The sequence below is a fragment of the Dermacentor albipictus genome, chromosome 2 (genome assembly GCF_038994185.2).
Source record: "Dermacentor albipictus isolate Rhodes 1998 colony chromosome 2, USDA_Dalb.pri_finalv2, whole genome shotgun sequence".
NCBI lineage: Eukaryota > Metazoa > Arthropoda > Arachnida > Ixodida > Ixodidae > Dermacentor > Dermacentor albipictus.
Window position 1 is genome coordinate 208839110 of NC_091822.1, and position 16101 is coordinate 208855210.

The 16101-nt window shown below is 45.6% G+C and overlaps 1 protein-coding gene across 2 annotated transcripts in view; it reads left to right on the plus strand.

The window, feature by feature from the left end:
- LOC139056421 (monocarboxylate transporter 3-like) overlaps positions 1-16101 on the plus strand; it is a 168193-nt gene that overhangs the window by 123094 nt on the left and 28998 nt on the right. For both annotated transcript variants that reach the window (XM_070534643.1, XM_070534644.1), the window contains exons 3-4: positions 7523-8677; positions 9141-9245. In XM_070534643.1, coding sequence (XP_070390744.1) covers positions 7523-8677; positions 9141-9245 — 1260 coding nt within the window. The remainder of the gene's footprint in view (positions 1-7522; positions 8678-9140; positions 9246-16101) is intronic.

The following is a 16101-nucleotide window of genomic DNA, read 5'->3' on the forward strand; positions in this document are numbered from 1 at the left end:
TTTTCACTAAGTTTCATGGGATCTTTCCGCACGAGGTGCCCTCTAATATTTTTTATTACATGTGAAGGATCCGGCATAAAAAATAATCACATAGAATTGTCCCATGGGTGGGGAACAGTTCATCTAGTGACAGAGTAGCGGGAGCTTGACAGGTTTAAGCTCCGCCACATCGCACGGTTGGAGCTCCCAATGTCGCATGTCACGCACAGCACACGCAATGAAATGTCTGCACAAAGGTTGATTACACGGAAGACAGAGTCTCTCAGCTTCTCTCCATTGACAAAAGCACCCGTGTAGTGATAAGCAATCACCTGCTTCCAGCGGGTGTTTAGGCCCCCAACCATAAAGACGAGTACATGGTTTGCTGCTCGTTCGGTTTCAGGGAGCGTCACCTTGCCAAGGAAGCCGTCACCACTGCGGTCTAGCTCGACACCCTTGCGAATCTCCATTTCATAGAGAAATATGACGCAGTCTTTTTCAATGTTTGACATTGCGGCCACTTTCACTTTCATCATATTTACTATATCAATCAAAACGCCGGGTTTAAATGACAGGTGCTGCAGTCGTCTGCGAAGTGTTTTTTGTGAGGGAAGAGGATTGCCCTATTCTAAAAGTAAGTCGTAGCCTGCAGAGCCACAAGCAAATTTGAGTTGCAGCGCTTTATGGTTTCTGCTCTCCATGCACTACCTTTCCAGCTCTTTCTCTTCAAGGCAGCCTACTGGTCCTCGTTCAAGAAATCCATATTTTTGGTCAGCGCTGAGAGATCTTTTCCTAACCGCTTTGTTTTCCTGGCAGCAGCTTTCAACTTCTTTTTTGATGTCGAGAAGTTTTCATGCAAGTCAGTGTCTTTCTTTTTCGCATCTTGCAGAGCCTTTCGTAGCTCACATACAGAGAGCGAGGAAATATCTTCATTGCTCTCATGCTCGACTGCATTTTCTTCGAAAGAAGAGGTACTATCTCGACTCAGTTCTGCGGAGTGTTCTTGGTCAGCGTCTGTAGCAAATGTTGAGGAGGAGTTGGTGCCTTCCTTGCCAGCAGGTCCACATTCGGCAGTCCGTCTCATAGGGAGTTTCCTTCGCTTAGGTTGAGCTTAATTAATAATAACAATAAAACATAACATCTCTCAATGCTTATTGACATAACTGCAAATCGGAGAAATAATACGCTCCGCTACAATTATCACTCACGTCTAAAGTCGAACTGCGCGGGCAGAGCTGTAGACATTACCAAGCGGTGTCCATCCTGTCGATTTCTCTCAAACTAATGTGATTATGTACGTATAACAAATGTGATTATGTACGTTTGTTTGGACTGATACAAAAATACTTGTAAAAAATAACCAGGTTTTTAAGGTGCTTAAAAGAAAATGTTCGTAAAAAATGTTGCTGTATTACCGAACCTCGCACGTTTCCAAACAACGCGCAGGCTACGACGGACGCCGAGCCAGAAAGCTCAGGAAAAATTTGACCAGTAATGTGCGTTAGCTGCACGTTTACATGAGTGCATCCTGCTTAGGTATTTAGCTTCGTCACAGAATAGTAACCACGATTGGGAATGAACATGCAGCGATAAGGTCTGCTTACGAACAGCGTAGTGCAAATATGCCCGCGATCATAACATCGGCTACGTCGTTTTCGAATAGCACGATGCAATTATATACCAATAAAAAAATATCCTCTATGCACTTTGACATGAGAGCCGCAATTATATACTGAGATCTCAAAGAAAACCGCAGGGCTGCGAGTGGCACCAGCACAACAGCCGCACTCTCCAGACAAACAGTGTGTGCCTTCAGTAGCAAATAACGAGAACTTAACGTTTCGTTCGTCTATTTTCGCTCAACGTAAAAGTAACTCTGCTGTCTAAACAACAGCGACGCGAACTTTGCAAAAGAGACGCCAGTGCTTCCTGTGAAAATATAAAACAGGTGTTCGACGTCACGATTTTTTGCTAGTGTTCAATATTCCGCGAATAAAAATCACCCTCGTCCGACTCTATAATCAGTGCACTATTCGCGTAGAAAAGCTAAGTTCAAAACGAAAAACACGCTCGCGCCCGTACGTATGCGCGTACCTAGACGCTGCCTATGCAGCAGCGGCTTACACGAGTTTGCTGTAATTGCAAAATACGGATCGACTAGACTTAACTGTTTTGCAACTCACCTCGCAGATTTATGAGCGGTCAGTTGCGTTCCACCGATCCCGCTTTACTTGAGCTTCCCATTTCTTTCTTTGCTCCGAGTCCCGAGGGAAGCGAAAACAACGCAGGCCTTTACGTGTTGACCCGGAGCACGTTGGCACACATCAGCCCGTCGTGATGGCTCAGTGGACTTGACAAGCTTCTCAGTTATGCAGTGGAACACTGTCAAACAAGTTGAACCACCAGCGAGTGACTCGAACAACGCAAGCTCAGCTGTTAGCACCGATCAACTACGACCACTCTGACCGCCCGCCATGATTCAAAATGGCGGCGCATCGAGAAGGAGGCGGCGTGGGGGTGGTCAAAGGATGGCACCACCCTCAACGGCGGCGCTGGCATCGAGGCACCCTACACTGGCCTGGTCAGTGCGAGCTCAGCCATGGATGAGAGCGAGGCGGCGCCGTCTTCTCTGAGCGTAGCGCGGCAGGCTTTGAGCAGTAGTCGAGAAGCTGTGTCTAACCACCCCGCGGATATCGACCGACGAGCTGCTTCACTGGAGAGGGCCCGGAATGCAGCAGGCGTCGCACCGTCCGTTTGTGCATCGACGCTGCGGATGCACGCGGCGTCTTTGCGGCGTCTCTTTGTATGTCTATCACTTGCCCTTTCCCTGCGGCACGACGGGCGTTGCACCGTTGACCGATGCATCTACCCAAGCCTAACCACAATCACGTCTAGCCATCAACTTGGCATAGCCGTCACACCTGCCTTAACGATGAATATATAGCTAAGTGTAATAATCACAGCTAAATCAAAGGTTAACCAAAGAAATTAAATTATGCGGTTTTACGTGCCAAAACCACTTTCTGATTATGAGGAACGCTGTAGTGGGGGACGCCGGAAAATTGGACCACTTGGCGTTCTTTAACGTGAACCTGAATCTATATAATTGCGGCCGCCGTGGCCGGGATTTGATCCTGCAATTTCGTGCTTAACAGCCCAACACCATAGCCACTAAGTGACCACGGCACGTAAAAGGTTCACCAAGGGAAACCAAGACTTAACCAGGCTAAACCAAGCCTTCGCTTTCCATATCAAGGGTTAGCTGAGCTAAGCCGCAGCGAATTTTTTTTTTCGATGCAGGTCAGGAAACACGGTGAGGAAATGTCTGTCCCAATCCTCGAACATTGCCTAATGGCTCCAGTTAAGCCGTTACCTCCGTGGCAATGGGAACTTTTTGGAAGTGACATATCGTTTACTGAGGCAACACAACGCGCTCCAGATGTGAACATACAAATGCGCTTTCTGGAGATGCAGTCGAAATAAGCGTGCCCGGAGCTTCACGCAGGTACTTCAAGGTCACACGCCGACGTCTCTTACGCGGCTGTGAGCCCATCGTTTTCGGAATCCGAGTTCTACATCCTAAAACCAGCAACTTTGCGGCAGAGGCATATGCAATACTGTCGGCCTCTAAACACATTAAGAAAGCAAAGCTCCCAAGGGTCATTGTATTCAGAGATTGCTTAGGTGTCGTCAAACATTACAATCGCTACGAAAAAAAAACACAAAGCCTTTAGCCAACGCCTTTATTACTGCTCTAAAATGTGCATGAATCCAACCTACAGGTTTGATGTGATGGGTGCCTGGACACAGGTGTATAGAAGGTAACCAGCTTGCAAATAAAATGGCAACTCTTCCATAGGAACAAAGCCTAGCAATCCGTCCATACCCGCTCCTGCCATAGACTTGCAGCCATTCCTGCGCAAAAAACTCAAGAGTTATTGGCAACACTTCTGGGATGCAGAAACATTGAATAAGCTCCATGTAATTAAGGCACTTCTAGGGAAATGGACATCATTAACAAAGTCACAATAATCTGGTGCCCTCTTTTGCCGCTTCGGATCTTGACTGGCGCTTAACCTCGCCTATGTGGCAAATGGGGCGAAAGGCTGACCGTACTCCACGTCTTGCTGGAGTGCCGAGAAGCAGAAGCAGAGCTGGAAAAGCAGTTTCCTATGCCATATAGGCTACAGATGTCCTTACATCCGACATTTTTTCTTGGCCTAGAACCTTTGTTTGAGGCCAAGGCACTTGGAAACTTTTGGATGATGTTGTGCTGCATGCTATCAGGCCGGGAGATCCCTTGCCTTCGCTATATCTAGAGGGCACTGCTCCGAGTTTACTGTTTTGTGGAGCACGTTCCTCCAGGCCCTTATGCCCAACGGTCTCGGTGAGGCGATGGTGCTTCTGGAAGGGACGCATTTTTTGTGGCATTTCATTATAGAGGCGATTTTGTAGTCACCACTCACATCACTCGTTTTTGACATTATTTTAATACGCGTATATTTTGCGTGGCGTACAGTTAATGTTTTAGGCCTCTATACAGCCTCGCTATATTTGACACTTGTCATTCACCGCATCATCGGCTTCCCCACATTATTTCTTGGCGCTCTTTGGCCAACCTGGCACTTGCGCCAAAAACCCCCATACATCATGATCAATGTCGTAGTCTATCAGTAACACCATTCACTACTATAGAAATAGTTGTTTTAATTACAATTTTTTTCCGAGAATGGCCACCGAGTAGAATAACCCAACTAATCATTCTGAGCTGATGCCAATGCTGTCATCGTTTAGGGAAATTCCACATTTTATCGCGTTATCAGGTCTACGTGAAAGCTGTATTGTTTGTCTGTTAGTGCACATTTTGTTGACTATTGGACTTCGTAAAACGCCGTGCTCATATCCCCAGAGAGGGGATCTCAGTATTGATAAACATATTATTAGATAAATAATAGGACGCGTCTGGCCGCACTCAGCCGCCGCAGCTGTAGCTGCGCAGTGATACGCAGCAACCGCCCTCGTACAGCCCAGCCTTGCGCGCGTGAGAAGACACCACCATACGCTCAGCCTGTTTCGCTCACACCTACACCGTACGGCGCGCGGCCGCGGTGTTATCCCGCCTGGACGGAACACCGCGGCAGCGGCGACGGCGGTGATTTGACTGCAGTGTCCGCAATGAAATTCTCGATGACCTTCCCCGCTTCCCGATGACATCGGTTGCCCTCGTAATGCAGGCCATACGTCTAGCTCTGAAGGGCTGAAAGCCTTCATTCTATACAACAACTGATAAAACTCATCTCAGTTACTTTAAACACATACAGGCGCCCATAGGCTCTTATTCTAATTTCTATATATCTATGAACTTCAATAACAAAAACTTGCGCCAGCTTGGACGAAGGCAACGTTTATTCAAGTTTTTCTACAAATAACAATGAAAAGAAATATAAAAAATGCAGCTCAATATCTATCCGACATGCCCGGCTTCCAAACAATTGTCAAACAATTTGCACGAAATCGTGCTATCTGTGGGTCAAACGTTACTACTTGCAGAACAGCATGCTTTTATCTAGGGGTATATAAACAACAATTTTCGAGACTGAACCGAATACGATTGAAACAGTTGCAGAAGCCAATCGAATATTGTATAACCTTCAAATAATTTTCAAATTATGAGCAGCCGCTTTCACCATTATAAGACGATGTTCACATCTTACTATATTCAAAACGGTAGCAAATTTCTACCGTTACATTGCACCTTATGGAGCACTGTCTACTAAAAGTACAAATTATGGCCAAATAATGCGTTTATTCACATACTCAGTGCTCAGTTCATATGACGGCAGTTTAGCCAGAAAAGTCTGGGCGACTATACCTTCCTGCAATATAGGTAGCACCTCGTGTTTTATGTCTGCAATGGCCGCCGGGATTAAATTTGTCGCACATCAGCCCCAATTTTATGCTTGACCGCCCACAGTTGCTGATTTGAAATATTCGAAAAATATTCGAAATCATATACGTACTTAGATATAGATATAGATATAGTGTGATCAAGGAACCCGTACGGGTCCCGAAACGTCTCTGTGTGTTTTTTCACCTTGACTTGGTCAGTGGCCGTAATTTCTTCATCATCATGTTACCTGACCAGACGAACTTTCGTCGAACTCTTGACTATATTAGATATAGCCACTATTTGATTAAAATGTCTATTTGAATACTGCAATGTTCTGTTTGTTAATCGCAGGTTTCGATTATTCGAACAGCCCTAAACGTTTCTCTCTGGCTGGTCAACAGCAGTTAACCTTATTTCCTTCTTGACCTCTGCCTGGACGAAATCTATAAGCACGAACAACCTGAGTCTATATGCTGTCAGCTGAGTAAAGCATTAGATTTGGTCAATAACATGTTCTTAACCCGCAAGTAATTGTTTTTGACCTACTTCCCTTTTTGTGTGTAATTTGCCATAATATTTGCGCTAACAGTTTAAGCGCGAAGGTGTTTTCTCCGGGACCGTGGCCGCGAAGTGGTTCTCGCTTGTCACGTGCCCAGTCGTGCTGTCCCAGTCCACAATCGCAGCTGCACGTGCCAACGCCGACGTTTGAGACCGCGTGGGTCGCAGTGGTGTAGCACATGCTCGTGCGCCAGTTCCGCCAAAGGCGCAGCATTCACGTGGGCAAAGTTAATGCACTCGATTGAAGTCTTCACGAAGGCTGAGTTTTTCATAGATCCCGAGATGTGCGTTGTATCTGCATAATTCTTTGGAGATAATGTTATTAATTACTGATAAAACAGTATTTCAGTAATAGATTTTAGTAGTACATTTATTTTACCATATTTTCTATTGCTCGCTTTGTATCTAGGCATCGAAGCACACAATATGAGCGTGCTTTTTACCGAATCAAATTCATTTGTTTGTTCTGCCCGCTTGTTCTCTCCCTTGCTAAAACATTTTGCACCACTGACAGCTATGCACAAACTAGCGCAACATCGTTCTTTGCTCGCTTACGCTAGCAGGCCCATACGAGCATTGAGCAACGGGCCTGGGTTATGTGAATACAAAAACAAAAGAGAAAGCAAGGACGATTTTGAGCTCGCAAAAGACCAAATGTAAGATGGAAAAGCGCGAGACAAGAAGTTATCACCTAAATAAATTGAACCCCGCACCATAAAGAAACTGATCACCTGTTACGAGTAATTACGTGGGAGTGCGACTTGCAATCACTCCGTAGCCGATTTATAGGCGTAGTGTAATCCCCACATAAGTTTCGAAGCCTAAATGAGGCAACTGTTACAAATATGGAAGAACTTGGGAGCACAGTAATACTCTCTTACTGTTTCAAATTTGTCGGCGCTTGAATTTACACTGAAAACACAATATACATCGCGACAACTAGTGCAACAAACGTGTACAATTTTAACAATACCTTGGACTTAATTGTCATCGCAAAAAGTACTGTGTGCCGATATTGAAACGATTGCCAGGGACGACGTATAGTTGAGACGAGCGAGCGAGAAGGCAAGAGGTTGTGCACAATCTACCGTGCAGGTGCGGCTACCTGTGGAGCCGTGCTGATGACGCAGGTGTGCATCAACCAGCACTTCATCCGGAGGCGCGGAACCGCGGCTGGCGTGGTATCGGCCATCTCGAGCCTGAACTGCGTCATCTTCCCGCCCCTGTACGAGTACTGGGTGAGCCACTACGACCTGCACTGGAGCTTCCTGCTCTTGGGCGCCTGCATCCTCAACTCCATGGCGTTCGGCTTGCTTGTGCGCTCGCCGAGCTGGCTCATCGTCAACCCGGTGGACTATTCGAAACGCCGCAAGAGCATCTTCACGCGTGCCAACGTGGCCGACAAAGGTCTGGCCAGCTGGATCACGCACTTCAGCGAGGACAACAGTGACTCGTCCGACGAAGAAGGTCACCTGGAGGCCTCCCGCCACCTGTCGGGCTCGGTGCGGTACTTCTTCAGTGAGGGCGGCGGCATCTCCACCTCGGACAGCCAGCCGCAGATGGAGATGATGCCTGTCGTTCACCGCTCCAGCGTCGCGCCGCTGTCCGAGGAAGCGGCGCTCGAGGTGGGACCGGTGCGGCAGGCGCACCAGCTTCTCATACGCAGCCCGGACCCGCTGGTCACCATCCCCACGGGCTACACGCTCTGCAAGCCCCTCGAGCCGGCACGCGGCGGCCACTTCCAGCTCAAGCACGACGAGGGCGACACGAAACGCAAGTTCTGGAAGAATGCCAAGACCTTCCTCACCGTCTCCTTCTGGCACCTCACGCTCTCGCAGTTTCTCGTTCAGTTCGGCCTGGGCGTTTTTCTACTGACCATTATCGACTTTGCAAACGACTGCGGCATCGGTGCAAAGGACTCGGTGTTCTTCATGACCTCCTTTTGCATCGGGGACATGCTCTCCCGTGTGGTGACGGGTTTGATTGCCGACAGGGGATCGGTGCACCTGGAGTTCCTAGTGGCATTGGCCTACGTTCTTCAAGGCGTCTGCTACGAGTTTATGTGCTATATAAAGGGTTATCTGTACCTGCTACTATTAACGCTCGGAATAGGCATCAGCCACGGCTCTAGGATCTTCCTGCTTCCTATTTTCCTCACGAGGAGCTTCGGACTTGGTGGGCTTTCTGTAAACCTGAGCGTGGCAACGTGCATCTGCGGCGTGTTGGCATTGTTGAGGCCATTTTTAATTGGTAAGTACATACACATAATGTTTTCTTACACCACGAGACTACGCTGAATTTGTTGATTTAGCTTATGAGGAAGGAAAGACGGAGACGTATTTTACAGACACAATAATTTCAGATACTTTTGTTGAGATTTTCTTGTGTGATTACATTGCTAGTTGTAGCTTTATGTTCCTCCTCGGTGACGAACCTGTCTCACGAATGCCGTGCATTGGGGCAAAGGCTCGTGTCAGCCTACGAGTACTGGTAGCCGGAGAAGGCACGAATGCTCGCAAATCGTTGCCTTCCAATCCTAAACTGAACGCTTCCATTTATTCCGCGGAGGTCGGCCCTCGCTGCACTGCCGCTGAGGTGGAGGTTGCTTTTACCATTACGAGACTCGTACATCAAACTATGAATAAGCATAATTGACGTGCTAATATACCAAAATAAATAACAAAAGGATGCTCACTTTTTGTCGTCTTTTCAGGTTACTTCAGAGACCAGCAGGGCACTTACAAGGGTCTCTATCATCTGATCTGCATTGTGAACATGGCAGTAGCCGTTACGTGGTTCATCAAAATGCTGCTCATCCGTAAGAAAGATAGAATTCATCTACAAGGAATCTAAGAAACGAAGACAATATTTTTAACGTGTCAGCATTGTCACTTACGAATTGGATCGCTTCAAAGAAAAATGTGTATGAGGAACATGTTCAGCAGAACCTTTCTTTCCTAGCGGCATCGCACTTCACAGTTGAACTGGAAACCAAAGAAAATGCATATTTTTTGCTGTCGGGTGACTTCTGATAATTTATCAGCCTGTTGACGTAGTCCATGCAAAGTACAAATGCAGTCTCTGCTTGTGTGCCTTAAGTGCACCGGTACTAGGGGGCTTTATTTAGTGTTAACATTATTTTTCCTGTTAGAGAAGTTTTCAAAGGATGCTGCATGATGAGAAGAATATTTGCATATGTAATCGAAATAGATAATCAACTAATTACCAAAATTTAATTTATTATCTTTCTTCATTTTTGTGTTTATTGAATACGAAGTGTTGATAAAATATTAAGCGGAACAGCAGTGCAAGTTTTACGCAAGTTTGAAGGTGCTCGCCTGAAAACTAGTGCTAGTTTCAAAATTTGTATTTACCTTGAGAACTCGCTGACTTCGATCCATACATTATGAAGTGTACCATAAGAGAATTACATGGGAAGATTGTTAATAAAATTTGTTAGTATTATTATGCATTTTGATTAGTTTTCAACAATTATCGCCTCTTCGAGTGTTCTTGAATAAAAGGTAGGTTTGTGCTATATGACCAGGCGATATTGAAATATTCTGGTAACCTTAAAAATACCGACTATATGTAGCACTATGCACAAAAGTATGCTCACTTTGTTGTTCGGTGGCATCTAGGCATTCTCGTCCTTTTGTTTTCTGCCTGCATTTCAGTTTTTGAAGCTGTGTTAGCTGCGTTTATACATGCATTTTTACGACATTTTGTTGCTGTATATCACGTTCTTGTCAGAAAATTTTATTTCGACTTAATGGTGCCAGCGTCATCACAAGGGTGAGTGGGGATAGTCAATGGTCTGACGGCTGCGTACTCGCAATTTATTTTAAGATCTAATAATTAAAATCGGAAATGCGGGCCGCTTTTATGAATCACAGATATGAATCACCAATTTCATGCAAAATTAGATGCAGTAAGCCTCTGCAGTAAATATTTTTCGGGAATCTTCTGTTCTGCTAATCTGTTTATTCATCCCTCTTCTCTGAAAGGACAAGCCAGTCACGAAGAGAAAATATTTCACTAAATATTTATATTGAAATCTCAAGTGGCATTTGGTGACAGTGGAAATTATTTTTCTGTTATTTCCATAAAACAGTGGTTCATAAACATTATACCAGTAGAAAATTATGCTCCACAACAAGAAGCGTGCAATAGTGACCATTAGTACAAACGAAGAGTGTTGTAGAACCTTTGCGGAAAAACAAAGAAAGCAGCCGAAAATTCTATTAGCATCGGGTACTTGCGATTGGCCAGAGATGCCCTTTACATGTCTCTAGCTTAACTAGCGCCTCAATATTGCTTAGCCCTACAGGTGTCCCGTATGTGAATGAAGGGCGACGGTGTCGTCGAAAGGAAGCGCAATGCACGGGAACAGATGTGGCACACGAATATAAAACAGTTAAATTCGGGCGACGTCATGTGCTGCAACTCCCCACTACACACACATAGTATAGTCTAACAGAAATGCCACCATGCATACCGGCAAGCTGTCTGCTAATGAGGGGGGGGGGGGGGGGGGGGTAATAGCAGATGCAAATATTGCACTGAATATTTTCATAAAAGCGAAAGTGCGGCACAAGTTAGGGACAAACCAAACCCCAGCAGGCTCTGCCACCAGCGCCTTTGCCCCTCTTCCAGATCTGGTCTTATCTCATTTGTAGAATTTTCATAGCTGGCGTAAATCACCACATAAAACATAAGGAAGAGCATTATTTGCTGGACGCCGAGGCGAAAAGCTGCATTGGTATCAAAAAGAGGCTAGAGACGCGCTCCATTCTCACTAATGCACCGTGATAAACGATATCGTGCAGGTATATGCACGGATCGTCTACTTCAGGAGTCCGAAAAGTGTGTCGGTTAGGCGTTCGCACGTAGGGACAGCATTGGGAATCCTGTATTACCTGTGTTTGACATCTTTCAATTGTGTTACGAACAAATAAAAAAAGAACAGTTTTTGTTCCATGACCATTCGTAGCTATTAGGACCTGCAATAAGTCCATGCAACATAAAACGCGAAATGCACGGTGCCCTGTACTGGCTATTCAGGACGTCATAAAAATGTGCAAATGGGCACATGTCCATTTTTCCCACGCTATAGTTAGCTTGTGGTAATCAACTGGATCACAAACACTTATCCTTTTTTACTAACACGACAGGGTTGAACGTAGTCTAGTGGATGGCATTGTGAGCCGGTGTTTCAGCACAGCTTTCATTTGTGCCTTTATTTTCGCGCGTGGTGACTTTTAGTTGAACAGCAGATGGTCTCCAGTATTCAGAGAATGGTGTTAAACATTCGAGCTCCGCAGATTGTGATGCAGGAGTGATACGCGATCAAACAAATCTATGACCTGGCTAGACTACTTCAGTGGACCAGGTAATCTTTTTGCTAAACAATGCATCCGCTATTGATACTGAAACCAGCTTTGAAACGTTAGATATTAATAATCTGAGCAATGTTCTCCGGTATTCACAATTTGAAAACGTCGCAGCAAAATCAAGGGAAAACACAAGGAAGGCGGGGAGATGAAAATTCAAGACGACGAGCAAAACGAGAACAAGGTAAAATCGGGAGCCAACGTTTCGACGAATAGTCTTGTCTTTTTCCAGGCAACATATGGTTTCCTCGGCACAGTATATATAGTTAGGGTTCTACAAAAGGGGAGAGGCGGTAAGGCCGATGGGCGAGGTAACGACCGAGGGTGCGTTAGGGTGCAGATTTGAGTGTAAAGAGGGTTCGTGCACAACAAGGCCGGCGTGTCAACGGCCGTGTGCTCAGCAACCCTATGTTATCTGATTCGATGGAAATCGCCGGCTACCGTCTCTCTTAAACAGATAATAAAAGAAGCGGCAGAAAATGGTGCTCGTGAAAAAAAAGTTACTGAGATGGAATAAATATATCAATAAAAATGAGAGAAAGAAATGGAGGAAAAAAAAACACTAAGCAACCGAATGCGAATAACTAAGTGTTGTTGCCTATAGCTTGAAATTTAGTAAGTGTTGTGCACTTAGCACAAAACTTGCACTTGGTTGCTTGGTGATTTTTTCCTCCCTTTCGTCTTCTCTCTTTGCTTCTATTTGTATATTTATTCCATTTCAGTAATTTTTTGTTCACGAACACCGTTTTCTGCCGCTCCTTCTATTAACTCATCAGAGAGCCCACGACCTCCAGCGGAGCAGATAATACAGGGTTGCAGTGCACACGGCCGTTGACACGCCGACTGATACACGGCTGTGTGATCGACCTTGTACCCCTCTATTACCAATTGTACGCCCTCGCCACTAACACACCTTCGGTCGTTGCTGCACCCACCCGCCTTACCGCCTCTCCCCTTTAGATGAACCCTACCTGTAGAACTTTACATCGGCCGAGGAGGAAAGGGCGCGCGGCGAGCCTTTCCTCCTCTCTGGCTTGGGCGATCCGGCGCGGCGCTGCTGGAATGTTGCTGTCGCGTGCGGCGGAACGATTTCGAGATGTTTTAGATTGTACTTTGTAAAATTTATGCAATGTCCGTTCAAATAACTTCGTCCGGCAGGCCTTTCGGTGCATCGGTAGCTATACAGTACGCAGAAATGTCTTGGTGGCGCAAAGATGTGACGCACATTATCAGTCGCGGTGTGTCTATGTGTTGTGAACTATTTTGAGTACATACGTTTTAATTCAACGAAGAGAACCGGTGCCTCTGTATTATCAGCATGAAGTGGTAAATCTGCTCAATATCTGATCCCTTGGCGTAGGGAGCAAAACGTAAAACGTAAGAGCGCTTGCTCGTGTACGGGCAACGTAATTAAGGCAACCACGAAACATCCAAGTGGCAGGCGCTACCAAATATTTGTGATACAGCGCATCGGTCTCACACATTTCAAGTCTAGTAAGCTTGAACTCACTATATCTCTGCACCAGCCGCTTTGCATGAGGCCGAAGGCGCTGCTCAACATTGCGATCACTGCGGTTGGTGAACGAGCACGATACATATATACGCTATGTGCTTCGGCATTGCCTGTTGGCCCTGTAAAACCATAATATATGAGATGCATCGCATCAAAAGAAAGCGATGGCTATTGTTGAGGACAAGATTTCCGTAATACGTGTGAGTGCGTCGTAGAGAACGGAGTGAACAAAGCCAGAAAAAAAATCGGTTATCATCTTTCTCGAAAAAAAAAAGAGAAAGCGGGTTAACGCGCAATACGTCCTCGCATAGGCACACCGCACAACATTTATAGTTCTATAAGCGTTGATGCCGAATGCTTGAACCATGCGCTATATAGAACAAATACACATCTGTAATCCAACACCTGCCACTGCTTTTGACGCTCGCGCAGTTCGTAAACGGTCGCGTTGCTGGACAAGCTTAATTCACACTGTAAAATTAAATTATGGTGTTCTACGTGCCAAAACCACTTTCTGATTATGAGGCACGCCGTAGTGGAGGACTCCGGAAATTTCGACCGCCTGGGGTTCTTTACCGTGCATCTAGAGCTAAGTACACGGGCGTTTTCGCATTTCGTCCCCATCGAAATGCGGCCTCCGTGGCCGGGATACGATCCCGCGACCTCTTGCTCAGCAGCCCAACACCATAGCCACTGAGCAATCACGGCGGGTAATTCACACCGTAAGATATGCTATTATTACAAACCAAAACAGTTTTATTCATGGATGGAAACCTCATCCACCGAACCAAGTAGTCACGCTATGTAATCTGCAGCTAACAGTTTGAATACTTGTCGAAGTACAACAGTACAGCGCCTACCGTTGCAGAACGGTACCCACGCTGTTAAAATCGTCTCGTATGTTTCATTGCTCCTAAACCGTAGCTTAGAACTAGAGGATAATACTGCAATAAGGTCACATTAGTGAATGGAGCATTCAGAAATGCATAATTGATCTCCAAGGCCCATTGTAGGCTCAAACATACGCGCACACATCGAGCTGCCTGTTCCGTCCACCTCAACGCCAGCAGAAACTTCGGCCATACCAACTTAAACCACTTGAGCACGTCTCACAGAACCGTTTACCACGTAGAAGACGCACTCCATACTAAATGGACCGCACGAGCGTGAAAAGAAACGCCAGATACCAGAGCGCTCGCCCAGCCAGCATGCCGACTGGACATAGATGGCGCCACTGTGTAGCAATATGGTGGCGCCCATAAAAATAACGGTCTATATATACTGTGCCGAGGAAAGCAAATGTCGCCTGGAAAAAAAGAGAAGTCCACTTGTCGAAACGTTGGTTCTTTACCTTGTTCTCATTTCGCTCATCGCAACAAAATAAACTCACTCAAAAGTGTGCTTTGCCGGCGCTGCTTGCTGTCGATAATCCACTCACTTTTCCCTTTGCGCGCTATGGGTCGTGTTGTTGGAGACGATTGTTGACAGGCGAAGGAAATGGAAGAAATGAGAAGCTACAGAATAGACGACAGCTGGGGAGTGCTTGGTACTCGGTATTTATTCCGGGATAATCACCTACGCATACGCAGAGTCACCATGCTTTAAAAGAAAATTTTATGGATTAGCCTCAACTCTTTCTTAGAATATGCAGTAGGTCCCTGACTCGAACACTTTTTTTCGTTAGGAAAAAAAAAAACGTTACGCTTTTAGCTTGTGCAGTATACTAATAAATAAATAGAGGCTCATGACCAACTATATCTGGCATGCTTGGCTGAAGTAAATGCGAACGCTCATCCAATCACACCCTATGAATGTAGCACGGTACAAGAACTGCTTATGAGATACCAATGACCAATATGATCCCTTCTTTTCTAAACATCCTTCCTATAAACACTTTACACGGGCACGTTGCAAGAATTGAACCATTGCGTGTGAAGTGAGACGTTACAACCTTGGCAAAGTAGATGTTTGGGGAAGTTGGTACGACATACTTGATATTTAAAACAGCGGAAAAGACGGAGCACCAGTAGGCGGAGGACACTAACACAGCGCTTCTTTTACTGGTGTTCCGTCTTTCGCGCTATTTTAAATTCCAAGTTACAACATTGCTTGCATTTGTATTTCCTTATTTCTTCTGCATCTTTCTGTTTGCGTGTATACGTATCTCTGATAACTGAAAGTGTATTATAGTTGATAAGCTGTATATGACGTCACTTATGTAATACCTATGCATTGTAAACTACAAAAGATTCATGTTTTTTTCGACACTATGTATGTACCTGCCTTACTATATTTGGGTTATGACAGCTTTATCACTGTTTTTTAAACAGTGGTGACTTGTTAAAGTGTACATTATGTACGATCTATGAAATTACCATAAACTGACCATAAGGCACCGTTTTTCTGTGAAGCTATCATGTAGATTGAATAAAGTGATGAAATCGGAGGCGTAGCTGGGAGGCAAATATTTTGCAGTGTGATTCACTGGAGCTTGGGAACAGGCTCATGACCGCAATTTTACTGCTGCGCCTGTAGTTCTAGCAGAGCCGATGTTTGGCCAACACATGTAATTCACTGTTAAGCTGGCCTAGTCCTTAAAACTTCAATTGGGGGCGAGCTCCACCACTGGAAAGTTGGCGCCACCGTCGGCGTGACGTGGCATGAGCGATCACGTGGACACAGCGGCCGCGTCGGCTGCTTTGGAAGTGCCGAAGCGAGCTGAACACGAAAATTTAAAGTCCCAGCTGCGCTGCGGTTCTGATTAAATG